We start from the raw sequence: 26,327 nt of genomic DNA, 5'->3' as shown, positions 1-26,327 counted from the left end.
CGGGAGACAAGCAGATTTGGCTGCCGCCAGCGTGGCCACAATCTTATCCAGATCCGGACCGAAGAGAACTTCTCCGGTAAACGGCAACGCTTCCAGACCTTTCTTGGATCTGCGTCCGCCTTCCAGGATCGCAGCCACAAGGTGCGACGAGCAGCTACCGCTGCTGAAGAAATTCTAGACACCAGAGTACTAATGTCTAGAGCCGCCTCGTTGATGTAGGTGGCCGAATCACGGAGATTGCCAATCAACTCCGCCTGTTCGGCCGGACAGTCGGATTCAAAAGAAGCCTCTAATGAATCCGCCCAGCGCTCCATCACTCTGGCAACCCAGCAAATGGCCATAGCCGGCCGTGCTGCCCCCCCTGCAAGGGAATAAGCGGACTTCAGGCAGATTTCTACCTTGCGGTCCGTAGCATCCTTAAGGGAGGACATGGATGGCATCGGCAATGTGGCACTACGGACAAGACGGGTCACGTGAGAATCCACCTGTGGAGGGGATTCACACTTAGCAAAATAATTATCCGCGAACGGATAAGCCACCGCCAGGCGTCTCTGCGGCTGGTATCTTTTGCCAGGTTGTTTCCACGCCTCCTCTAAGTGGTCCACCAACTGACCCAAAAGAGGAAAGACTGTGGCATCGCCCTTCACATCTTTGAAAAAGGCATACTTAGATTTAGCCGCTGGGGGAACTTCGTCCTCAATCACCAAGGCTGTGCGGACCGCCCGAATAAGTCCAGGAATATATACTTTGGACTTAGCATCAGCGTCCTTAGTATGGAAAGGTTCCTGATCGTAAGGATCCAGAATCTCCCCATCATCAGACGTCCCTTCGTCATCCTCATAAGGAGCGGACAGAGACGCCACCGGCCTTTTATGAGGCCGCATCACAGACTCCCCTTGCAACACATCCGACAAGTGCTGTACAGAACTCGTCAGGGAGTTAACCCACGCTGGCTCCTGAGAACCCGGGAGCGGGGAAATAGGGAGACTGTGGGGTACCACCAATTGTCATGGGAACCCCTGCATGGGTGACGACACCACAGACTGCTGGGACAAACCCATCGGAGTAAACGCGGGCTGCGGAGCTAACTGGCCCACTAAAGCTGTTAACGCCTGAGCGAAACAAGCCCAGGGCGGCTCCTGTACCGGTGCTGTAACCGTAATAGGCCGCGCCATGGACAAACACTGCCGGCAAAGGCCCTCCGCGCTACCCTCCCCCTCCGCTAACGGTACTTTGCACGTGGTACACTGTAGCCGGAGGGGAAAATCACTTTCAGACATGATGGCACCATGTATGTGACCTCTCTCACCAATTAAGTATTAAATAGGCGAGAGACCACCCTGCAGCACCGCACCGCAAGGGCTTTAGCAGAAAGAACAGGGACAGTAATAAAGCTGACAGTTTAGAGAAGAAAAGTTACAGGCAGCGCTAGCACAGTCACATACAATGCAGAGAAATAACAATTCCTGCACTAACAGCGCTGATCACTCAACTACACAGACACAGGGCCTGGTAGGACACAGCGCTGCATACACAGACCTGAGCCACAGCGGAGGAGAGGTATGCGGGGGGACCCAGACCACGATGCTTCCTTCCAGACTTCCAGCAGCGTTCACCATGCGTTGCAGAGAAGATGGCCGCCGAGGAGCAGAGAGAAGCTGGCCTGGGGGAGGAGCGCTGACACAGGACCAGTCAGCACAGTGCAGAGAGGGCTGTGTGCAGCGGGGGAGGCGCCGGCTGTGAGACAGGGAAGGCGCGCTCCCCTGGCATGCATTTAACCCCTGGGACGCCGCAGCGCTACCGCTCTGCTGCGGTCCGCTGTCCCAGGGGGTAGTGGAAGCGCAGGTTGGTCGCCTGGCTCCACGCTGCAGCCAGTCCCCAGGGAGCCCCCTGCCTGGGGACTTAGGACCATGTGATCAGCGGGGACCCACCGCGGGACCCCGCTGCTTACCTCTGTCCCCCTTGAATCCGGCCATGGTCCGGAGCATCTGGGGTCACCGCTAGCTGTGACCCCAGACGCCCACCAGCATCCCCGGATCAGTACCGGCGTTCTGGTACCGGCGGGGTGTAGGGAAGACAGCATGGACGTCAGGACTGACTGTCCATGCTGTTCATCCAGATGTGCAGCCACAGCTGCATGAAGAAAAAGCTTCAGGGGCTCTTCTAGCCCCCACTCCAACAGGTGCACCCGACTCCGGCCGGGCACCAAACTAAACTGAGGTGCCTTGGCCCGGGGGCGGGGTATAGGAGGGGGACCTAGTGCATCCTGGGAGGCTGAAAGCTTAACTCTTTGGTGCCCTGCGACTGACGTCACACCTATACCCCAAGGTATCCTGTGGATACCCTATGGACCCTGAAGTAGAAATTACAGCTCTGAAATTTTATTCCTTCCCACTGAAATACAATCCAAAAAATATACTTTTTTTTTTTTTTTTTAAATCTGACAATTAACTTTGGGCTTACATTTCAGTCATAAGGAAGTGAGGTAGGGAAATCGTTTTGTGACCAAAAAAAATAAAGAGTTATGGTATAACATACCTTTGTTAACCCTTTCTTCGGGTTCCATAGGGTCCACAGATATTACCTTGGGATGTAGCTGGAGTGATCCAGGCACCAAACAGTCAACAAGTGTTAGCTCCCAGAATGCACTGGGTCCTCCTCTATACATACCCCGCCCCTAGCTACAGGAAGTCAGTTTGTTATCAAGCCCAAGCAGGAAAGAAAATTTAAAAGGCAGGAAGTATCCTTGCATTCCAGACACACTCTCTGTAAGAAGAGGGAATCATAGAAATACAACAGAAAAGAATTTCCCAACAACAACAGGTGCATTAGGGTGGGTGCTCTGTGGACCCTATGGACCTCGAAGAAAAAAAAGTGTTAACAAAAAGGTATGTTATACCATAACTTATTTACTTCTTTGGGTTCCATAGGGTCCACAGAAATTACCTTGGGATGTCCCAAAGCAGTTCCTCCTAGCGGTGGGGACGCTCCTGAGTCTCAGTAGAAAGGAGAATCCTACACCCAAAGTTAGCATCCTGAGAGGCAAATGTGTCAAACGCATAAAATTTGACAAAGGTGTGGACAGAAGACCACGTAGCTGCCTTGTAAATCTGTTCAGCAGATGCACCCCGTTGCACCGCCCACGATGGTCCCACAGATCTCGTAGAATGTGCTGTAACAGTGTCCGGAACAACAAGATCAGCTTGTGTGTAAGCTTGAGAAATTGTCATACGCAACCATTGGGCCAAAGTCTGTTTATTAGCTGGCCAGCCTCGCTTATGACAGCCATACAACACAAATAAAGAATCTGTCATTCTAATGGAGCTAGTGCGGTCTACATAGATATGTAGAGCCCGCACAACATCCAATGATGCTTCACCAGCCGAAAGGCCATAAGCTTGCAAAGCCGGAACCACAATTTCTTCAGTCATATGAAACAGAGATACCACCTTAGGAAGGTAGCCGGCCATGGTACGAAGAACAGCTCTATCCTGATGAAATATTAAAAAAGGAGAGCGAAAAGATAAGGCTGCTAGATCAGAGACCCTGCGGGCCGAAGCGATAGCTAGAAGAAAAACGGTCTACGCTGTCAACCACTTCAGGTCTACTGATTTCAGGGGTTCAAATGGAGGAGCCTGTAAAGCTCCGAGTACCAATGTCGAATCCCACAGGGCTACCGGGGGAACAAAGGGAGGCTGAACCCTCAGAAGACCCTGAAAAAATATTCTTACATCGGACAAGGTGGCAACCCTTCTATGAAACCAAACAGGCAGTGCTGAGGCCTGCACCCTCACAGAGTAACCAGACGGAGACCTCTGTCCAACCCGGTCTGAAGAATAGAAAGCACCTTAGGGTCATACTTCCTCAGTTCATGCCACTGAAAAAAAAAAATGAGTGACCGCATTTAATACAGAATTTGTCAGAGAAAGGTTTCCGTGCCCTAAACATTGTCTGTATTACAGAATCAGAAAAACTTGTTTGGGGACTGCTCCCGCAGTCCCACTGACCGCATGGTGCTCCTGCACCAAACAGCAAGAAACTGACTTCCTGTAGCCAGGGGCGGGGTATGTATGGAGGAGGACCCAGTGCATCCTGGGAACTAAAGCTTGTTGACTGTTTGGTGCCTGGATCACTCCAGCTACATCCCAAGGTAATGTCTGTGGACTCTATGGAACCCGAAGAAGAAAATGTAGCTTGAAATGTGCTGAAATTTTATCCCATCTTTCTATGACTTTTCTCAGCAGAGATACTGCATTTACCCCAAACGTCCACAAGTGAAAAATGTCATACGCCATGATACAAAAATGGCCGCCATCTTCATATGAAGGTAAATAATAATAAAGTAATGGTGGTTTCTGACTAACTTACAGGTGTCATCACATACAAAAAACAAAATGGTCAAGCAACCAATTCTGGCCCATTTAATATAGTTTGACCTATATGCAATGATTGCACAATATACAGTTTTGGCCAAAATTGTGGACACTTAAATGTTAATGTTTTTCAACTTCAAATGCTTATAAAAACTGTTACACTTCATGCAGTGCAGTGATTCATATATCAAATGAAAGGAAATTTAATGCTGAATTCAACACAATTAAAAAAGGTCAAATATTTGCATTACAAGGGAAGTTATGCAGTGAAAACACCACCTAGGGTGAAAATCCCTGTGTACTTATGATGTTACTATCCAATCAGTATTTCGTTGGGTATCCTTTATTTTTCAAGACAGCAGCACAGCGACGTGGTATTGAGCCAACCAATGTTTGGAGCTGTTCCTTCTTTATTATTTAATGCCATGAGACAATTACAGCCTCAATTAATTGTCTTTTATTGGATGGACGCCTCAGATGTACCAGTTTTTTCAAACAGAACCACAAATGTTCTATGGGGTTCAGGTCTGGGCGGTTTCCTGGCCATCCCAGCACCTGTATGTCATTCTCCGTGAACCACTGTTTGCATATATGTGCAGTGTGGCAGGGAGCCAAATCCTGCTGGGAAAAAGATGGGGCTTTATCTGGAAAAAGATCCCTGATAGAAGGTAGAAGTTTTGGTTGTAGGATGGTGTCAATGTACTTTCTGCTGTTCAGTGTGCCATCTATGACATAAAGGTGGCCTACAGCATCTGCTGTCATACATGCCCAGATCATAACACTTGTAGGATTCTTTGTTGTCGCTTGAATGCAATCTGGATGTACCTCTTCCCCGATGTGACGTCTCACATATTTTCTCCCATCACTACCAAATATTGATATCTTAGTTTCGTCACTCCATATCACTTGTTTCCACTGACCTTCTGTCCATGCAATGTGTTATTTTGCCCACTGTATTCATTTCTGCCGCTGCTTTTTATTCAGCAATGGCTTTTTTCTGGGAATCCTACCTTTTAGGCCAATTTCAGTCTTCTCTGTACCGTTCTTGCACCGACAAAAACACCAGTTGAACTCAGTTCACTGCTAATGGTCGCAGATGACATCCATCTGTCCCTGACGCAAATTCGTTTTATTCTTCTATCAACAGCTGTTATGCACTTTTTCCGGCCTTTTCCTTCTTTGTTTTGTATCGATTGTGTTTCCTGATAGCGGAAACAAAACTTTCATATTCCTGATGTTGTCACATTTCCACCAACTTCTCTTGCAACTGCTGCATACGAAAGACCATTTACACGTACCACCACAATCCTGGATCTCTTCCTGGCTGACCAGTCACCACTTTGCCTGGACAACACAGTCAATAGCACTAAACAATACACACAAACATCCAACCGTAATTGCACGTCAGTAACCAACTTTATTTGCAAAATGAAACTGCCAAACTGACCTTTCCCACCTTTGAACATGACCTTGCACCTGCTCATAAACAACAGCTAATTGGTCCTCAGAACGATGATTCCAATTGGCTGGTAGTAGCTGTTACTACAATTCGGTTCTTGAATCTCATGCATCTGTGCTTCTTTGTCTGACTGAAAGTAGCATAACTTCCCTTGTAATGCAAATATTTGCCCTCTGTTTATTGTGTTGAATTCAGCTTCAAATTTCCTTTCATTTGATATATGAATCATTACACTGCGTGAAGTGAAACAGTTTTTATAAGCATTCGAAGTTGAAAAACAATCAAATTTCAAAATGTGTCCGCAATTTTGGCCACCAGTGTATTATACAGTGCTGCACACAGAGGATCAGGCTACAAACAAACAGTGACCTAAAAAAAAAAAAAAAAAAAGGATGAAGATGGTCCTGTCTATCTTAGAAGTCTAGAGGACACTTGAAACATTAGGTAGCAATTTCAGCAAACTGCCTAAATAATTAGCTGTCTGAAGCAACAAGGGGTGATTTAAGACTACAAGTATTTGACAGGCATTCAACAATGTCACAAAGCTCCCATGTTGGTTTTATATGCTGGCTGCTTCTAAAATATTTTGGATAGAACAAGCGATTGTTGCTCTGTTGCAGAAACTGTCTTTTCTGCTGGCCAAGTGTAATCCTTGTGTATGGTGTAAAGAGCATTAGAGTTTTTCCTACCAAGGACTGAAGTAGAGAAAAAAAAATAATGTATTGCAGAGGACAGTGGAGAGGTTAAGCTGGGTACACACTACCCGATAAATGATAGTAATCTGAAGGAGCAGATATCGGATCAGTGTGCACACTGAGCAATTTCTTGATCAGTGTGTACTTTCTTTTGAGCTCTTCAACAGGTTCAGGAAGAAGATTGTATGTGCAGTACACACTAGGTCGTCAGCCTCACAAATCTGATCATTGCAGGAGCGTTTGAAGCCACTTATCGCCTAACTCTCCTGTATACACACTACCCAATTATCGGTAGATAGGACAAATCATTGGATAGTGTGTACCTGGAAAGATGAAAGAAGGAAGTCAGTCCTAATAAGGAGTCAGTTAATTGAAGCACTTTATCTCTTTAAGAAAGAAGGGGACCTGACCTACCGTTACTGAATATGGAAGGTGTATAACAACTTAAACCAATAAAATATGCCTGGTATTATTGTATGCTTGGGAAGTGGATAAGCTGTGCATGTAAGGTTTGACCTGTTTAATATGATTTGTTTTCAGATGCAAAAACAAGGAAAACAACTTCATAATTTGTTAAAATTGATTTAATTCTTCTATGCCAGGGAATATACAGTGCATACGTATTGTGCAGCTCTTTACACAGAGGCGAATCATGATACAAATAAATTAGGTAGTTTTATGAAATGGAAGTTAAATAGATAATGAAAATTAAGAGTGTTACTGTAGGTTATAACTTCTACAAGAGATATAGTGTATGGAATGTAATTACCTGTAACTCATGTGCCCAATGACTTTTTCCAGCCAGCAAGGAGTCCAGAATCTTGCGGATAAATTTCTCTTTCACAGGATCATCCCCACTAACAACATAAAAATAGGAACGCACACGCCTAAAAAACTCTTCCTCTACGGTCTGGGCAGCAGGCCCACCAGGCAGGTACGCAAGGTCCACATATACTGGCAGAGCAGGAGGTGAAGGGGAGCTAGACTGCGGATTTCTGCTGGAAGCAGAAGCTAGAACATTGACAACAATAAGAAGATTACCATTAATAGCACAAGAAGAATCACAGTTGTAAAGGCAGCAGATTGGCTATGGATAAGTTAGAATTACAAAAATAGGGTTTTGGTGTAGTGACAACTTATATTCAACTTTTAATTATGGCAGCCAACTGAGCCAAAACAATGGGCAAAGCAACAGCAGCATGTGTCTATGTTATCCTTTAGAAAGGGAACAGACAGATCAACACATGGGAGAGAGGGGGGGGGTGGGGGGGTTTTGGAACACATGTGATTTTCATTTAAGATTATATACACACTACCCAAAGCTAGTATTTCACACACATATTTAAATATGTCCAGTAAGCCTAAAACCAAAAATTATTTACTTCATCTGTGTCAGGGAACATATAATTTGCACAAATTACAAAGCTCTGTACACAGAGGAGAATCATGGTATAAAACTATAAATACATTAACATCATCACCATTTGTAGTATACTGCATTTCTGGTCAATAAACCTAATGAAGGACACCATAGAATGTCAATAAAGATGCAATTCTAATATAATGGCAAACAACAAAAAATTAAAGAAAGACAGAAATGTAAACTAATATAGCCTGGTGTAGTATGTTGTTCATATGGTCTATAAAATTTAGAACAGTCTGGAATTACTTCACTACCACAGAATATAATGCTTGAATAGATACATAAATTGAAAAAAAAAGGGAATTTTTCCAAACAAGGAGCGCTTAACATATGAGAAATGCAGAATATTTTAATAAAGAGAGACAATTTAAAATACAACAAACACACACTACCCACAATGTGTCAAACTGGTAAGAATACATTTAGTTTATAGCATTAATAAACACGCTTCATGGAAGGGATCACCTCTGCAGTAGGTGTCCCTATTGAGCATCAATATACTATTTAAAAATTGATCTAAAAATATATATAACAAAAAGCCACAATCTATTAGCACTGACATGGTGACAGAAAAGTATAATCACCCGGTCTTGATTCAAGTTAGAAATGTGGGGGGAGTCTGGGATTATTAGCGTTGGAGCTAGCCTTTGCACTTTAACTAGTATGTCCCAATAGCTTCTGATGAATTCCAAATAGCCCACATTCTCTATGGATTAACTCCAAATGGTTGATATATTAGGGGCGTGAGTCACTTTCTTGGTACTTCAAGTTATTATTAAGCTTATTCCCTGCATATGCATATGACAGCAATCATCAATACCCAAACTTACAATGAGATGTATCTTACAGCCGACTGGCTTAAATGGAACAGGCAGCAGTCTGTGCTTATCCGTGGGGACACAGTTTAGAATTATCCCACAGCAGTACCCAAGTGCTTAGAGTCGCTGGTGCTCTCAGTGACTACCTATCACTAAATTAGTTTAGAAGCGCTGTCCACCTGACTCCCGACTCATTGGATGTGTCACCAGTTTGACAAGTAAGGTGGTCCTTAAGTGTTTCTCCGCTAGATAGATCAGCGGTTTCATCAGAGGATACATCTCCCGGTGATTCGGTGCTTCATTTTAAACCCAAGTCCACCAATGAAGATCCATTGGCAATTAGGTAAATGTACTATCCGAATCATCTGTATAATATATATCAGGATACAAATAAATTGTAGGTAGATTTATGAAAAATCTATTACTAAATCTGTAGTGTGTGTTGTATTTAAAACTGCGTCTTCTTATTAAAATATTCTACATTTCTCACGTGAAGTAATTCCAGACTGTTGTAATTATTGGTGGGATTAACAGATTCAATCACTGGTAGGAGCAGCTGATATGAATACAGTGAGTTATTGTTTCATTAATATTTTTATGCACCCGAATTGTATATGGTAACATATATATTGGCCTGAAAATCTATAAAACTGACAAAATAAAATTCACTCATTGTTGACTATAACCTACTATGTTAATATGCTGTGCAACGGTTGTATTTGTGCATAGCCCCACGTCATTAGCTTTTTGCAAATAAATTCATAGTAGAAAATGGCTGGCTCAAACGTCTGTCCATATTAGAAACTGCTGAACCTAATATTTAACATGATAGCAGCTGAAATGGTCAAGTCTGCTTAACAACAACTACATAGCTTGCGTTTAATTTTTCCTAGGCAAACAAATAAGCGACCACCCACCTGCTGAATACAAACGACCTCCTGTTGGAGTTGACTTGAAAGAATTCCCTACACTGCGTCTGGCAACAGATGGTCTGGTGTCAGCTGTAGAACGAGGTCTCTCAGACATTTCAGCTCTGCCCGAGGCAAACTTACCCACTTTTTCTCCAGTACCTTTGGCTTTGCCAGACACCCCTGATATTTTGCTGATGGTACTATGAAGGGGAGAGGGCGAGGAGTGGTTTATGGGTTTTTTGTGCCCATGGTCTGTAGGTATGGCTTCTGGGTCCACCATACATGTTCCTGGTTGAGGTGGCAGAGGGTGAGGGTCCTTCAGAGGTGGTGGGATAGGGTCTAAAAGTCTTGGAGTGTTGTCCCCCTCAGAATCAGACGCTCCATCAGCAGCTATAGAAGGACACTCCTCCGGCCCAGAGTCAGAGATTGTTGGCAAAGACTCGCTTACTGAAGTAGGTGGTGTTTCAGAGCCATTTAGAAAGTTCTTTGCAGGAGAGCATGGGGGTTTGGGTAGTTCCTGGGATGGATCACTGTCACTGTCTCGTGGGCTTATTACAGCATCAGATTTAGGATGCTCAAACTCACAAGGAGAAACCAAGCACAGGTCAACATCATGAGGAGATGCTGACCTTTCATGTTGTCCATCAGGTTCGCTGGAGTGTGATGGGCGTACAGGTAAGCTCAGACCCATTCTATTTGCATTGTGTGTCTCTGGTGAGACATCTCTAGGAGACTCACTGACTGGAGGGAGTGTCTGCTCAAAGGAAGAGATAGAGAGTGATTCATCCACCTCTGTAGAGTGTGGGGAGCCTACTTCAGCGGGCAAAGAGGGAGTGGTGATTGTTGGCGATACATCAGGTAAATCTTCCCGAAATGGACTCAAGGATAAACAGCTTGTCTGCTTACCCTGAGAGGAATTTGAATTTTCTTGGGAAGATTTGGGTGGAGCCCTCCAGGAGGAAGAAGAGGAGTTTAAATTTTTCTGTTGTGCCATGGCAGGTGAATGATGCTCTGAACTGACAGGGGATACCATCTCCATAGTTCTTTCTTTTGTGCTTCCACAGGGATCATCCAACCATTCCTGGCCATGGTGCACAGATTTACTTTTTTCTTGAATCTCCAGGTTTGTGGGTGTCAGGTCAAAATTCACACTAATTTCACTTTTGGGTGTTTTAGCTAGTGGGGACACAGGTGCTAGGCCTTTGAGAGGACTTGTTTCCATGTAACGGAATCCATTTGGGCTCTCAGGTTCAACTGAGCATAAACCATTCTCAGCACATTTCTGTCCATTTTTATTATAACCATCACTACCAGCAGCACCACACACAGCAGCCTCAATAATTTTACCAGCCTCTTCAGCATTATTCATTGGGGCACCAGAAACTGTATTGCTACTCTCTGTGGCTATAACCTTTCCAGAGGGCTGACTGATAATTTCCTTTACTTGCTCCTTCTTTGGAGGCTTGCCCTTGCTCACCACTCTGCTACCTACAGCCACATCCTTTTTTAGGCTTCCAAGTTCCTTTTTTAGAGATCCTACTTTGGAAATGGGTCTTCTTGAATCAGAAGGTGTAATGGCTACTTTCTTTATGTCTTTTCCCCCTATTTTTGTGGTCTTTGCTTCCTCTCCCTTGCTCTCTTTTATATCTTTCCTTGGCGTGTCTGCTCTGACATCATTGACAGTGGGCCTCAAATCCTTCTTTATTTCTGGTTTTACCATTTCCCTCTTCTTATCAGTTTGAATATCCTCTCTTTTTACAGAAGGCTTCCTCTCCTCTTTTGATTGCTCTCGCTTTACACCAATCTTTTCTTTCGTAGTCTTCAATCTTGAATCAGGCTTCATTTTTTCAGCTGTACTTTCTATTTTACCTTTGCTTTCTTTTTGTTTGTCTGCCTCTGCTGCAGATACCTTGGTGGATTCTATAACAGTTTTGCTTTTAGCTTTCCCATCTGGCCTCAGTTCCTTTCTTTGAATTTCCAAGGACTTCTCTTTAACTGGTCCAAATTTAAGCTCACTACTCTGTCTTCCTGAACCAGATCCCAGACTCTCTCTGCTCGCAGTCCGACTTGGTTTTGCACCAATCCGCTCTATGCGACTACTTCCAGTCATCTCCAAATCTTTTTGTGTTACAACTGGATCTTTCAAAAAGTCTAAGTGTTTCAGCTTTTCCAAACCTTCAAGAATTTTGTGCTGAGGGGTGCAGCCTGGGAACAATACTCGTACAATCCTCTCAGAAGGTGCAGATGGATGCCACACAAGTAGGGCACATCCAGAGGTCAGAGAGGTCAGTGGTAAGTCTGATCCTTTTTGTTTCTCACTTCCAGACCAGTGCTTTGTGAAAGCTTCCAGATCTTTGCTTCCCTTCACAGGGTTTAGCATGTACATTTCTAATCTGCCAACTCCCATCTTTTGGAAAAGAATAGTTGGTTCCACAGTTGCTCCACTGTTTCTATATAATGGTTCTGGTTGAATACCCAATTTCTCTAAACACCGCAGTGTGAGAGTGGCTTCCTCTCTAATATTAACTTTACTGGGATCATCTTCAGCAATCAGCTTCTCTGCAGTATTCAAAAACACAACTCCTAGCTCTGGAGATACTAAGTTTTTTAACCACTCATCACTGGGTTGTGGAACTTGAGAAGTGTCCTCTTCTACCTCTGCTATCTTCCTTTGCAGTAAACTATTGATACCAGGAAGATTATCTATGCCCATGTGTGTGACAAGGATGGAGTCCACTCTATCCAAATGGCGAATTAATTTCCAGAATGGGGATCTAGTATCAGAACCTCCATTCACCAACATGTTAAATCCATTGACAGCAAAGAAAGCAGAGTCGCCCCTGCCTCCGGGGAAGACATAGCAGCATGGTTTGAATAACTTCAGAAAACCCACTGTGGAGGGGGATTCCAGCAGTTCAAAGGGAGATGTGGGCTCAAGAGACTCAGAGAGGTACTCTGCCAACTCTTGCAGGCCCTCAGTCTCTGGCAGCATTGGGCATTTGTTAAACCGTAATTCAATAAAATCTTGTAGGCTGCACTTGTCCAGCTGTGATAAATCCCAATCCTCAGGACAGGAAACAGTCAGACTGACACGGGCTGTTGGGTCAGAAGAGCTCAATGCCTCCCCAATCTGAACAGAAAGAGAGATACTAAGGTTTAGTGGTTTCCACTTACTATATCTCCACTCAAAGTTTCCTTATGATTAATAAGAGGAATTACCTTTAGGTCTGTAAAAATATGAATGAAGTCTTCAATGGAGAAACCCCCACCACCTTGCAAAAGCATTTCCCCTGTTTCTTCTAGAAAAGGGCCAGTAAATATTAGCAGCTTGTGGCTGGATGAGTGGCAGATCAGGTTACGAATCTGAAATCGGTAGACAAACATCAAATAAGGATTTCCTTATCAATTACCAGACTGACACTGCCTGGACATGTAATTGTAAATCACCACCATACCTCATCACATAATGACTTCTTAGCAGGGTTAATCAGAACTAAGGTCTCTAATGTGTCACCTACATGATGGAGACTTCTTTGACCTATAAAGAAAATAAGACAGGTCAGGTCAGAGGGAAAAGCAGGTAATAGTACACATTAATAAAGAATAGTAATATTAATTCAGAACATAAAGGCACATTAATAAAGAATAGTAATATTAATTCAGAACATAAAGGTAACGGTCTACCACCTGTTGCCCCATTTCGGTCATTATAGGGCTAAAATTGCCCATTACAGAAACATTCCTAACCTGGTTAATGTGTGTAGATGTAATTCAGCTACTATATGGGTAAAAGAAAACAAGCTCCCCAACCATTATACTATTAACAGTTAATGAAACTTTTTTAAAACTGAACTGAAAACCACAAATGTCCTTTTGCAGATCTAAGCTTTATCTGCTTGGTAATATGATCCACACTCTTCTGACACATTATAGTAATTGCACGTGTGGTTATGTGGTGTAGAAATAATGTAAGGCCCAAAAGGTATTGTTACAATTTAATTATAGTAAACATACAAATGAATGGTGCTATATATTACACTTGTTGATAGCACTGTGTGTAAGACAGATTTCTGTTTGTAAATAAACAACAAATATGATCTCGCAGCAATGATATATATATCAATATATAAGTTACGAAAAAATAGTATCTTATAATCTCTCAGAACCCATCATCTTCACCTATTTCATATAGAAAATGTTCTATGTAAATGAAGGTGCTACCAGAAATCTTATAGTAACATCTATTAGAAACGACACAAGAAAAGATAAGATTTTATCTGGTGCACTGATGGGATACAAAATATCCTAATATTCTATCGTAACTCAAGATTCATATAAAATATAACTTATTTAGATTAAAATAATAGCTGTGTCCAAAAAATAAGGCGAAAATATAATTAAAATAAAGAAGTATGAAGATGATGTGTATACATATGTAAGAAAAATTATTAAGTGACAATGCTATTATTTAGAATCCACATTACATATATATGCATATAAGATGTATCAACTGCTGGAAGAAAGCTAATTAATATTGGGACTATTTATAATACCGATATTACATTGCAGAACCTGAGAAAACTTACTAACAGCAATATATGAACTACTTCTCTTGTATACTCCCCATTAAACAAAAACCAAATTAACCTATGCTGGTGTTAGGTTAATACTATCTCCCATACACATTACCTATGTTATAATTTTTGTGTAGGTGCAAATATATGTCATATAAACGTTCTGCAGCAATATTGAAACTGCGAGTATTTTTGACAAACTACACATTATAAATACTGGGTATCACATTGAATACGTGTGAATGACCGACGACAGGTGGGATTTTAAACCACTTTAATTATATTTCGCCTTATTTTTTGGACACAGCTATTATTTTAATAAATGTAAATAAGTTATATTTTATATGAATCTTGAGTTACAATAGAATATTAGGATATTTTGTATCCCATCAGTGCACCAGATAAAATCTTATCTTTTCTTGTGTCGTGTCTAATAGATTTCTGTTTGTGTACATAAGGTTAATGTCAGAGTATAAACAGGGATTAGAAGTGACAGATATTTGAGAGAGGAGTCAAAAGAGGGTGTGAGGTATAGAGAAGACAAACGGGTTAATCCTATTATGTGCGAATTGCCGTTGTGACGGCGTTAAAACGCCGGCAACTGGCTCCCTTCACGGCCCACTCAGAGCAAGAATTCACTGAATTTTACTCGCAGCCAGTCAGCGAATCTGGGCTGCCGTAAAGTGCGGCCACTGCAGCGAAGACTCGCACCAGCGAGATCATCGCAGTTAATAGGATCGAGACAGTTAAAAGGCAGAACGCAGTTACATTTCTTATGAATGCAAAGCCCAAAAACGCCATAGGAACAGAGACCCCTTTCTAACCTCGGTCATCCAGTGACTGTTACATGGAAGTCATTCAAGCATTTCCTAAACCGCACTTCCACCATTTTCCAATTAGTGATTTACACTTCTGTCACATGAAATGATGAGCCATTGATGGCAGCTATATTGCCCTCTGGTGGGAGGAGGCAGGAAATAGCTACAAGCAACATAGTTGCCTTTTCCACAGTTTATTGGCCAATGAGTTCACTACCTACAGACTAAAACATTCAACTTTAAGTCCAGGATTGGGCTCAAAACAATGCACAGTTCCAGGCAAAAGTAAATCCAAAACAAACATTAACACAGTTCAGTCATAAAAGGAAATTCATTTTCTGCTTACTGGAATTGGCAAAGCTCACTTCCACCCCCATGCAACACAATATCCCCATATATTATTGGTATTGCTCACAAGCATACTGGGAAGGGCAGAGAGAGGGACACATTTTTAGGATTAGCATCAGCTGAGAAGCAGCTGAAACATCCAGAAACAAAAGCAGCTTTGAGAGCAGAATAAAAAATAACCCCACAGCCACATCTGCTCACTGTACTAAGCTTTGCTGAACAGCATGCATACATCAAAGCAGAGCGTAGCTCATGAAGTATGTCACATGCTGTGCGCTGGCTTGGTGGGTATATAATGTGTGCGATAAGCCGTCTGCTCACATATCAATCATTGTCGTCATGGGTAAAAGGGGCGAATTATCAGAGTTGCAAAAATAAGTTATGGCAGGGTTCGACAAATCCCAGTGGTCAGGTCGCCATGACTACCAGATTTTGCTGCCTGGCTACTAGATTTTGTTGCCTGGCTACCAGATTTTGCAGTGATGGAGGAAGCAGATCCACATCAGCCCCGGCAGATATTCTTACCTATAGTTTTGTGGTGTTCATTTCATGCACAGGAGTGCATGTGATGAGTGTCGCCTACGATGACTGCTGTGCCTGTGTCTGTCCCATCCTGCGCCGACTTCTCCTCTCCGTCCCGACTCCTCCTTTCCATCCTGGCCTGCTCTGACCCCTGCTGTCTGTCCCACTCTACATTAATCCTCCTGTACATCCCCGGCTGTCTACTGTCTTTGGCTGCATAGAGCTCTCCGGTAATAGGGTCTATGCGTTGCCAGGAATTGCGGAGTGGCTTTGGAGGAATAGTGGTGTGACCACGAGGGGAGGGGGTTTTGTTGTACTTTCTAGCACCATTGTTTTATGTGAAATGTGGTCTGTTATTACTGGAGGGTGGAGCAGAGGAGCTGTGCGGAGCAGTGTGGGGGCCTCCATTTTACTGTATCCATTCAGATGAGACCATTTTGTGGACTAGTATAGTGTGTAGAACAGTTGCATAATGCACAGAGCTGTGCTCCTCACTCATGTAATTTTTTTATTTTTTTTTCATCTTGGGGTTTGGGCGGTGGTCTGGCTCCTACACTTACATCCTGGCTCCTAGATTTTAGGAAAAATTTGTCAAGCCCTGAGTGACATACCTTTGTTAACTCTTTTTCTTTGAGGTCCATGAGGTCCCACAGCCATTACGTTGAGGTATATGGATTTATCCAGGCACCAAACAGTTAATCCAAGCTCTTGGCTCCCAGGATGCACTCGGTCCTCCCCCATATACCCCGCCCCTGGTTACACGGCGTCAGTTTGTTATAAAGCCCACCAAGAGAAGGAAAACAGATAAGAAGGAAGGACACATTGTTCTCTAGACCAACCTCACGAAAGAGAGAAACACCCAGAGATATAAAGTGTTACCCAATAACACCAGGTGCGTTTAGGGTGGGTGTCCTGTGGACCCCATGGACCTCGAAGAAAATGAGTTAACAAAAAGGTATGTCATACCATAACTCTTACTATTTTCTTCTTCTGGGTCCATGGGGACCACATACATTACGTTGGGGATATTGCCAAGCAGTACCCCTAAGAGCGTGGATGCTCCTGTATCTCGGGAAAAAAAGGGGGACCCTACACCCGAAGGAGGCATCCAGAGAGGCAAAAGCTGTCAAAAGCATAATACTTGATAAAGGTATGGGTGGACAGACGTCCAGGTGGCTGCCCTGCACAATTGTTCCACAGAGGTGCCCCAGCGGGCTGCCCACGAAGGACCCACAGACCGAGTAGTGTGCGCCTTGACCGAATCTGGCAACCTACGACCAGCCTGAGTGTATGCTTGTGATCTAGTCATCCGAAGCCATCTTGCTAAGGTACTGGCTGGCCAACCCTGTTTATGACAGCCATACAGCACAAAAAGAGTATCGGACTTTCTCAAGTTGTTGGTGCGATCCACAAATACGTAGAGCACGCTCAACCCCTAGGGAGGCCTCACCTTTGGACAATCCTGAGGCCTGAAAGGCTGGGACCACATTCTCTTCATTTATAAGAAATTGTGATACCACTTTAGGAAGATACCCTGCCCTGGCACGCAGCACCGCTCTATCCTGATGGAACACGAAGAAAGGAGAGCGTACCGATAGCGCTGCCAGGTCAGACACCCTATGGGCTGAAGCGATGGCCAGAAGAAGTATTGTCTTTGCTGTCTTCCACTTGAGATCTACAGATTTCAAAGGTTCGAAAGGGGGAGCCTGTAATGCCTTGAGTACTAAGGACAAATCCCACGGTGCTGCCGGGGGAACAAAAGGTAGCTGCACAAAAAAAAAAAAAAAAAAAAAAGAAGGTCCTTACATCAGGCAACGGAGCAATCCTGCGCTGAAACCAAACCCCAAGCGCAGAAGCTTGCGCACTCAGGGAGGCCAGACGAAGACCCCACTCTAAACCTGACTGGAAGTAAGAAAGCACTCGAGAGACCTTAAACACACTAGGGTCATATTTCTTCAGTTTACACCACTGGAAAAACGGAGCGCCAAATCCTATAGTAAATGCGGGCAGAAGGTTTCCGTGCCCTTATCGTCTGTACCACTGAATCTGAAAACCCCTTGGCTCTGAGGACGGAGGCCTCGAGAGCCACGCCGTCAAAGACAGACAAGGAAGATCCGGATACAGGCAGGGACCCTGAACTAACAGGTCCCACCTCAGAGGAAGAGGCCACGGATATATTTTGTATATCGGTGAACCAATGGCGCCTGGGTCAAGCAGGAGCTATAAGAATCACCACACTGTCTTCCTGCTTGAGCTTCCTGATGACTCTGGGAAGAAGAGCCAGAGGCGGAAAAAGATACGCCAGTCTGAAATTCCACCTTGTCAGAGCATCTGTGAACTCTGCTAACTGATCCCTGGTTCTGGACTCGTACATGGGCAACTTGTGGTTGTGTTTCGAAGCCATGAGGTCTACCTCTGGAAGACCCCATCTGTCTACCAGGCTCTGGAATACCTGTGGATGGAGGGCCCACTCTCCAGCGTCTATATATCCTGCCGACTTAGGAAGTCAGCTTCCCAATTTAGGACCCCTGGTATGAACATGGCTGCTATCGCAGGAAGGTGACGCTCTGCCCAGACCAGGATCCTTGACACTTCCGTCAAGGCTTCCCGACTCAGAGTGCCTCCCTGACGATTTAGATAGGCAACCGTGGTAACATTGTCGGATTGCACTTTCACAGGTCTGCCTTGCAATAAACTCTGGGCCTGAACTAAAGCCCTGAACACTACGCTCAGTTCCAGGACATTTATGGGCAGAAGACTCTGTCCATTTCCCTTGGCAGATGTGCCGGCCCGTCACCGCTCCCCAGCCCCGAAGACTGGCATCGGTGGAGAGGAGAGCCCATTCCGATATCCAAAATGGGCGACCCTAGTTGAGATGGCCCGTCCGCAACCGCCAGGACAGGGACAACCGCACCTCTGGAGACAGCTGGAACCTTTGAGACTTTATTGACCGATACTCCCCGTTCCAGCGTGAGAGGATCCACTGCTGTAACGGACGGGAGTGAAACTGAGCATATTGCACCCTGCTGAAGGTGGACACCATCGACCCCAGCACTCGCATTGCCGAGTGTACTGAGACTCGTCTGTTGTGAAGCAGATTGCGTATTCGCCCCTGCAGGACCGCAATCTTGTCCTCCGGTAGATATAATCTCTGCCTCACGGAGTCCAGACGTGCTCCCAAATGCACCAACTGTTGCACTGGCTTGAGAAAAGATTTCTTCCAGTTTATGACCCAACCGTGCCTGTGTAGACAGGAGATTGTCAGTTTGAAATGACACAACAACCCCTGTGGGGACTGCCCCAGTAACAGGAGAGGCAAAATTCTGACGCCCTGGCGCCTGAGATGTGCCATTATCACTGCCATCGAATTGGTGAACACTCGAGGAGCTGTGGCTAAACCAAACGGCAGTGCTTGAAACTGGAAATTATCCTGTCCCACCACAAACTGAAGGAACTGCTGTTGGGAAGACTAAATTGGAAAATGCAGGTAGGCATCCTGGATATCCAGAGAAACCATGAAATCCCCTGGTTCCATGGCCAATACGCTTGATCGCAGTGTCTCCATGTGAAAACTAGGTAGCTGAATAAACTTGTGGAGTTCCTTCAGATTTAAAATAGGTCGAAAGGACCCATTTGGCTTCTGAACCAGGGACAAGTTGGAATAAAATCCCCTCCATACCTGATCCCTTGGTACCCGGATGATCACACCCATCCCTAACAGGGACTGAACAGCCTGTTGTAGGGCCAAAGCCTTCACCGAACCCACTGGCTGGGATACGGCAAAGAACCTTCGGGAAGGAATTCCAGAATGTCAGAGCATAACCCTGGGAGACCATTTCCCGAACCCAGGCATCTGTTGTTGTGAGATGCCAGGTATCTGGAGTAGTGAAGCAGTCGGCCTCCTATCCTGGGGTCCCCCGCCCCATCAGGCCACAGGCTTATCCTGGGACCTGGAACCTGGGCGTTTATTCTGCCAGGGCTTTTTTGATAGAGGTTTTCTGCTAAAGCTTGCTCTAGCAGAGGGTTGACCTCGGACCTTCCCCTGTGGCCAAAAGGAAGAAGTTCTCTGCCTGGGTGCCAATGCTGAGGGTAATCCAGCTGCCTTAGAGGCTGCCACTGAAGCCACAATTTTGTCCAATTCCATGCCAAAAAGGACCGCCTGTAAATGGAAGGGACTCTAAGGCCCTTTTGAACCCAGAATCCGCATTCCAATCCCTTAACCATAGGGCTCTACGTGCCACCAGAGAGGCAGCTGATGCTTTAGCAGATCGTATCCCTGCATCTAATGCTGCCTCCCCCAAATAGGACGAAGCCTCCTTGACATAAGACACAAAATCTCCAGCTGTTCTTTAGAGAATTCTGGCAGGGATTCCGCCAAATGTTTTCACCCATTCTTCGATTGCTTTGGCAACCCAAGCTCTAGCCATAGCCGGGCGGGTGGCTGCCCCAGAGATTGAAAAAAAACTGCCTTAAGACAACCATCCAGTCTCTTATCAGTGGGGTTCTTAAGAGAACAGGCCGATGGCAAAGGCAATGTGCCACATGTGTGTCCACTGACGGCGGGACCTCCCACCTAAAACCCTGTTCCGAAGGAAACGGGTATATAAAGCTGTGATCTTTCTGGAATGATGGAACTTCTTATCCGGAACCTTCCATGCTTCCCCAAGAGCTCTGACAAATGCTCTGATCTGGGAAACTCAGCTTTAACTACTCTCTGGCGCTTAAATACCGGCGTCTTTCTCTGCAGCGGCTCTTCCTCATCAATATTCAATACTGCTTTGACTGCCCTGATTAAGAAGGGGACATCAGACACCAGAAAATGATCTCTCTCCTCTCCTGAAAAAGACTCCTGAGAGGACACCTGGGCCTCCTCGCCCTCCTCCGAGGACATATCAGAGTCCGTGTCCCGGGCCATATGAGCGACCAAACAACTTCTGGCCTTTGGCCTGGCCTTCTGTGGCTGCTGCTGAAAAGCTATTGAAGAGGAAGGTACAGCTTGACTTGTATGCGCATACATGTCCATCCAAGATGGCATCATAGGTAGCAGGACATAGCTGCTGAGTGGCTGAGGATCTCTCATCACTGGAGCCGATGGAACGGCCAACCGTTCCGCCACTTGTGCCAGGATCTGGGAAAAAGAAGCACAAGGGGGTTCCTGCCTAGAAACCGGCAAATTAAATTGCTGTGGAGACCCCCTAAAACAGTGAGCACACAGACCATTTTGAATAAAATCCTGAGGGGATAAACCCGCTTTACAGGCTATACAAGATACCAACAGAGGGGCCTCTGCCACCTGTCTTTCAGCTTCCTTTGACATCATTTTTCCTTATGCAAGCAACTGAGTACACATGTGAAAATGCTAATCCCTTTAATCACCCCACACATCTGTAGCAGAGGGCTATAAAAGGGGAAACAGTGATAGGTTAGCACTTTCTAGCACACACACAGTTTCAAACAAACAAACAAAAGTCACAAACAATACATATGTATTATATCTAATATTCTCTCTCTCTCTCTCTCTCATATATATATCTATATATTTATTCTATCTATATAATCTGTAGAGCTTAAGCAATTTAGGCTCCCAATGAACTACGAACAGCCTGAAGCTTAGCAGCATATGGTGCTCTGTATGCCTGGTCCAAAGGTAGAGGCATACAGGGAGACTGATCCAATACCTCCTGAGTAACCAGCCATGAAGAGCACCCAGGAGTGACTGTGGCAAACTCATAAAGCTGGAGGCTGGGACGAGCAACCCAAACGCAGGAAACCTCGTGAGGGCCGTAGTTAGGGTTGGGGTCGCCGGGGAAACATAGCACCCCCTATGCTGCATGGACCCACCCGGCACACTGACATGACCGCCACCATCCCCCTGGCTGTCAGGCACATCAAGTCCCGGTGGTCTAGTGAAAGCAGGCAGGTTTCCCTGGCTGCTCACAACAGCAGTCCCCCTAGCCAGTCTCCATGCCGGAGGATGGACCACACGTGACTGCGGCGAAGGCAGCCGCCCGCAATCATACTTAGCTGCATCCCCTGTACCCAGTCGCGGTCCAGAGCGTATGCCCCTGCCGAAAGTACCAGTCGGGGTAGATGGAGCAGGTGACATGTGTCTCCTATCAGACGCTTAGCTGCTCAGAACATGCCGCCTGAGGAAAGAAAAAAAAAAACTTGTCTTTGAGACTTCTCCAGCAGTCCCACTGGTAGTGCGGTGCCTTCTCGCACCAAACAGAACAACTGACACCCTATAACCAGGGGCGGGGTATATGGGGGAGGACAGAGTGCATCCTGGGAGCTGAGAACTTGGATTAACTGTTTGGTGCCTGGATAAATCCATATACCCCAACATAATGGCTGTGGACCCCATGGACCCCAAAGAAGAAAAGGCATGATTATTGGCTTTCGGGACAAGAATGGCAGTATTTCTAAAACAGCGCAGTTTGTGAGGAATCGGTATGGAATTCTGTCAGTCAGTCGGGATGCCTGCTGTCAATATGCCGACAACAGCATCCCGATGCGCATGATCCCAATAAGAGTATGGTAACCGACCCCCCCTTACCTCTGTTCCTGCACGCTAACACTAACTATCCCCTCCCCCCTTGGTGCCTAACCGTCTCACCTTAGTGCCTAAGCCACCTCCAGCGGTACCTTACCGCCCCCTCCCCTAGCCTAACCCCCCCCCTCCCGCGTGATGCCTAAATCTAACCACACAACCTCCCTTCCCCCCCCGCGGCTAAGACCTAACCAGCTCCACTATACTTACAATCTGCATCCCGGCTGTCGGGATTCCGGCCTCAGCATCTCCACTACTGTCGGTATTCCGGCACCGGTCTTCTGTACGGATAGTGGCATTCCGGTGCCAGGATTTTGTCAGCCAGGGTGCAGGCTGTAGGTATAATAACTGCATCACGTGTGTTAACTGTTCGCGTGCTGTTGTGTTGAAGGTGTATAGTGACTGGACAAAATGCACCATTGCGAATAACAGACGTGGAAGCTGCGGAGCACCACGTGCCATTGATGTGAGAGGTGAACGTTGACTATGAAAGTGCATGAGGGCAGAGCAACACACTACAGTGGGACAGTTCACTGCCAAAAAAGAACCTGTGGGCCACCAGACGTGTGTCTAAAACGACAGTTTAGCGAGCCCTGCTGTGTATGGGGCTCTGAAGCAAATGGATGGTCACTGCACTTATGCTAATAAAAGGTGCATCAGCGGAAAAGGCTTCAATTTTCTCACCTGTATTGCAATTGAACCTCTGCTGATTGGCGAAGGGTTGCGTTCTCTGATGAGTCACGTTTTCTGCTTCATCCAGCATAGGAGAACAAACACCCCGCAACCATTGCTGGAAGAACACAAGCTGGTGGTGATCTAGGGAATGTTTTCATGGCATCCTCTGGGCCCACTCATCTATGTGGAAGGCACCCTCAACCAATTTGGTTATGAATCCATTCTTGCAGAGCACGTACACCCATACATGCTGATAGTCTTCCCTGATGCAGATGGGATCTTCCAGCTAGACAATGCGACATGTCACACGGCTATATATGTTTGAGAGTGGTTGGACAAGCACGACCAAGACTTGAACCCAATTGAGCATCTGTGGGACAACCTCGATCATTGTGTTCGCTCTATGGATACTCCACCACGCACACTCCAGCAGCTGTGGGATGCACTGCAGTCAGCATGGCTCCAGATACCTATGCCAACCTACCAGCACCTTATTGAGTCACTCCCAGCCCATCTGTCTGTGCTGCACATAGCGGTTACTCTGGCTATTAGTTGTTGATCATAACAATGTGACGTGTCTGAGTGCGTCATATATATTTCATACACACACACAACCCCCAGGTGTATAAAGGTAAGATTAGTTTGTTTATGTCATTGTCCTGATGAAATTTTTCAAGGAAATAAAATGTAGATTTCCAAGACTGGCTAGGTGTCAGCCACCAGCCTGTTTCTGCATCTTACAAGTCCCGTGAGAGCCATGGACTATCCTCCATGATTATAACATTACCTCCAGAGGCAGTAGAAAATGGTATGTGCACTCTAATAAACAAACCTGGTGGTATTAATGGGAGCAGCTTATTGGTCGGGTCACCACTTAACCCAAAAGTAATCACATTTAGCGCTCGCTGGTCTAAGCTTTTATGCTTACTTTTATATGCGATTACCTCCAGAGGCGCCTGGGCACTTTGTTCATTCTAAAGATGGAGTGATATATTCCACTTAATTCGGGACGTTTATGAATTATACAGATTCTGTGGCTGGCTGACTTCAAGTCCCCATTTCGCCTGGTTTTAATCGGCCACAGAACCTGTGTAATTCCCAAATTAAAATGGGATGAAATGGCAAATATATATTATAACACACCTTCTAAATGCTATACCAGCCCATGTACAATGGGGTCCCATAAAATCAATTATAAAAAAAGTAGGATCATATAAACATAAAAAAGCTCTTGGAACAGATTTGTTGTATACCATTTCTTGACACTACCCTTCCAGCAGCGAGAGGTTTCTGAGCATTATGTACCATTGATCTATTACTCACTAAAGCTAATGAAAACATTACGTTTCTCAAAACAGTTATCTTGCTTAGCCATTTTTTCACACGACTGTAGAATAAATAGGTCAGCATACTTTCCCTTTCTAGCCAAGTTTATGTAACAATCTAAGTGTTAGTGACATGTACACAAGAATGACTAGGGACTGGTACATAAACCAGGATATAATGTGTAGATTGCCTATATACCTACACAAAGTAAAATATTAAAACCACAACTTCTGTTACAGTGGTGAAAGCTGAAGAGATGACAAGATCCTTGAAGCATCTGGTGAAACACATAATAGACTGACCATGGATGTAACAGCTGTAAACAGCTGAATTTACAGGTCAGAGGGACTGAATAACAAATGCAGAACAGTAACCTTATCCTGAAATAAGCAGCAAGCCCCCACTTTACATAACCACACTAAATTACCATCAGATAGATTTTTTTTTTTTAGAAATGTAGTAACAACCTGCTTTTTGTCAACTTGAAAATATAAATAAATAATACTAAGTGCCTTGTAATTAAGACATTTATTCAACATAAACAAATTGTGAAAGAAAAAACAAAAAAAACAAAAAGCACATAAAGGCAAAATAGCCATAACATTCCTGCTACTCACAATAAATTCCATAAGCCCGCATATGTGGGTTTCCTCCCACAATCCCAAAACATACGGGTAGGTTAATTGGTTACCGAGAAAAAAATTGTGTGTGTTTTTAAGTGTACATGTGATAGGGAAAATAGAGTGTAAGCTCTACTGGGACAGGGATGGACGCGAATAGCCAAAATACTCTGTAAGGTGCTGCGTAATATCGGTGCGCTATATAAATAACTGGTAATAATTTGTGTCCCAGTTGGTGAAGTGACAAATAACCTCTAATTCTCCAAAATGCAAGTATTTGAGAAAATATGAGATATGGTAAGAACTTACCCTTGTTATCTCTATTTCTACAAAGTCCATAGGGTTCCACAGGATACCTTGGGTATAGGTGTGACGTCAGTCATCGGGCACCAAAGAGTTAAGCTTTCAGCCTCCCAGGATGCACTAGGTCCCCCTCCTATACCCCGCGCCAAGGCATATCAGTTAGTTACCAAGCCATAGGCCGGAGGAGGAGAAGGAAGAGAGAGAAAAAAGATCTGGACACATACAAGAATCACATTCTCACCAGAGGGAGACGGAAAACCGGTGACCAGAGCAAAGCCCATCTGCAGCACAGGTGCGACAGGGCGGGAGTCCTGTGGAACCCTATGGACTTCGTAGAAATAGAGATAACAAGGGTAAGTTCTTACCATATCTCATATTTTCTACTTCAGGGTCCATAGGGTATCCACAGGATACCTTGGGGATGTCCCAAAGCAGTATCCTTTAAGGGCGGGGACGCTCCTGTGCAGAAAGGAGAATCCGCCGCCCGAAGGAAGCATCCTGAGAGGCGAAGGTGTCAAACCTGTAATACCTCACGAAGGTATGGACAGAGGACCACGTAGCAGCCTTGCAGATCTGGACTGCAGAGGCACCACGTCGAGCTGCCCACGAAGGACCCACAGACCTAGTGGAATGAGCCTTCACAGAAGGAGGAACCGGCAGGCCTTCATGAAGATAAGCTTCAGAAATAGCCATACGGATCCAGGCTGCCAAAGTTTGCTTTGAAGCAGGCCAACCCTTTTTACGGAAGCCATAGAGGACAAACAAAGCGTCCGACTTCCTAAACGAAGAAGTGCGGTCAACATAAGTCCTTAAGGCCCGCACAACATCCAAAGAGGCCTCACCCACGGAAAGACCCGGTGAGTTAAAGGCCGGAACAACGATTTCCTCGTTAACATGAAACTGGGAAACAAC

The 26,327-nt window shown here is 45.1% G+C and overlaps 1 protein-coding gene across 1 annotated transcript in view; it reads right to left on the bottom strand.

Annotated features, from left to right (window-relative positions):
• MAP1S (microtubule associated protein 1S) overlaps positions 1-26,327 on the bottom strand; it is a 58,908-nt gene that overhangs the window by 13,310 nt on the left and 19,271 nt on the right. The window contains exons 3-6 of the mRNA XM_088478462.1: positions 13,135-13,217; positions 12,899-13,042; positions 9,686-12,809; positions 7,297-7,538 (exon numbers count right to left, since the gene is read on the bottom strand). Of these exons, the coding sequence (XP_088334588.1) occupies positions 7,297-7,538; positions 9,686-12,809; positions 12,899-13,042; positions 13,135-13,217 (3,593 nt within the window). The remainder of the gene's footprint in view (positions 1-7,296; positions 7,539-9,685; positions 12,810-12,898; positions 13,043-13,134; positions 13,218-26,327) is intronic.

This window comes from Taudactylus pleione, unplaced genomic scaffold (assembly GCF_031769625.1).
Source record: "Taudactylus pleione unplaced genomic scaffold, aTauple2 ptg000214l, whole genome shotgun sequence".
Lineage (NCBI taxonomy): Eukaryota > Metazoa > Chordata > Amphibia > Anura > Myobatrachidae > Taudactylus > Taudactylus pleione.
The sequence above is the reverse complement of the archived record's forward strand: the minus strand, read 5'-3'. Positions and strand labels throughout refer to the sequence as shown.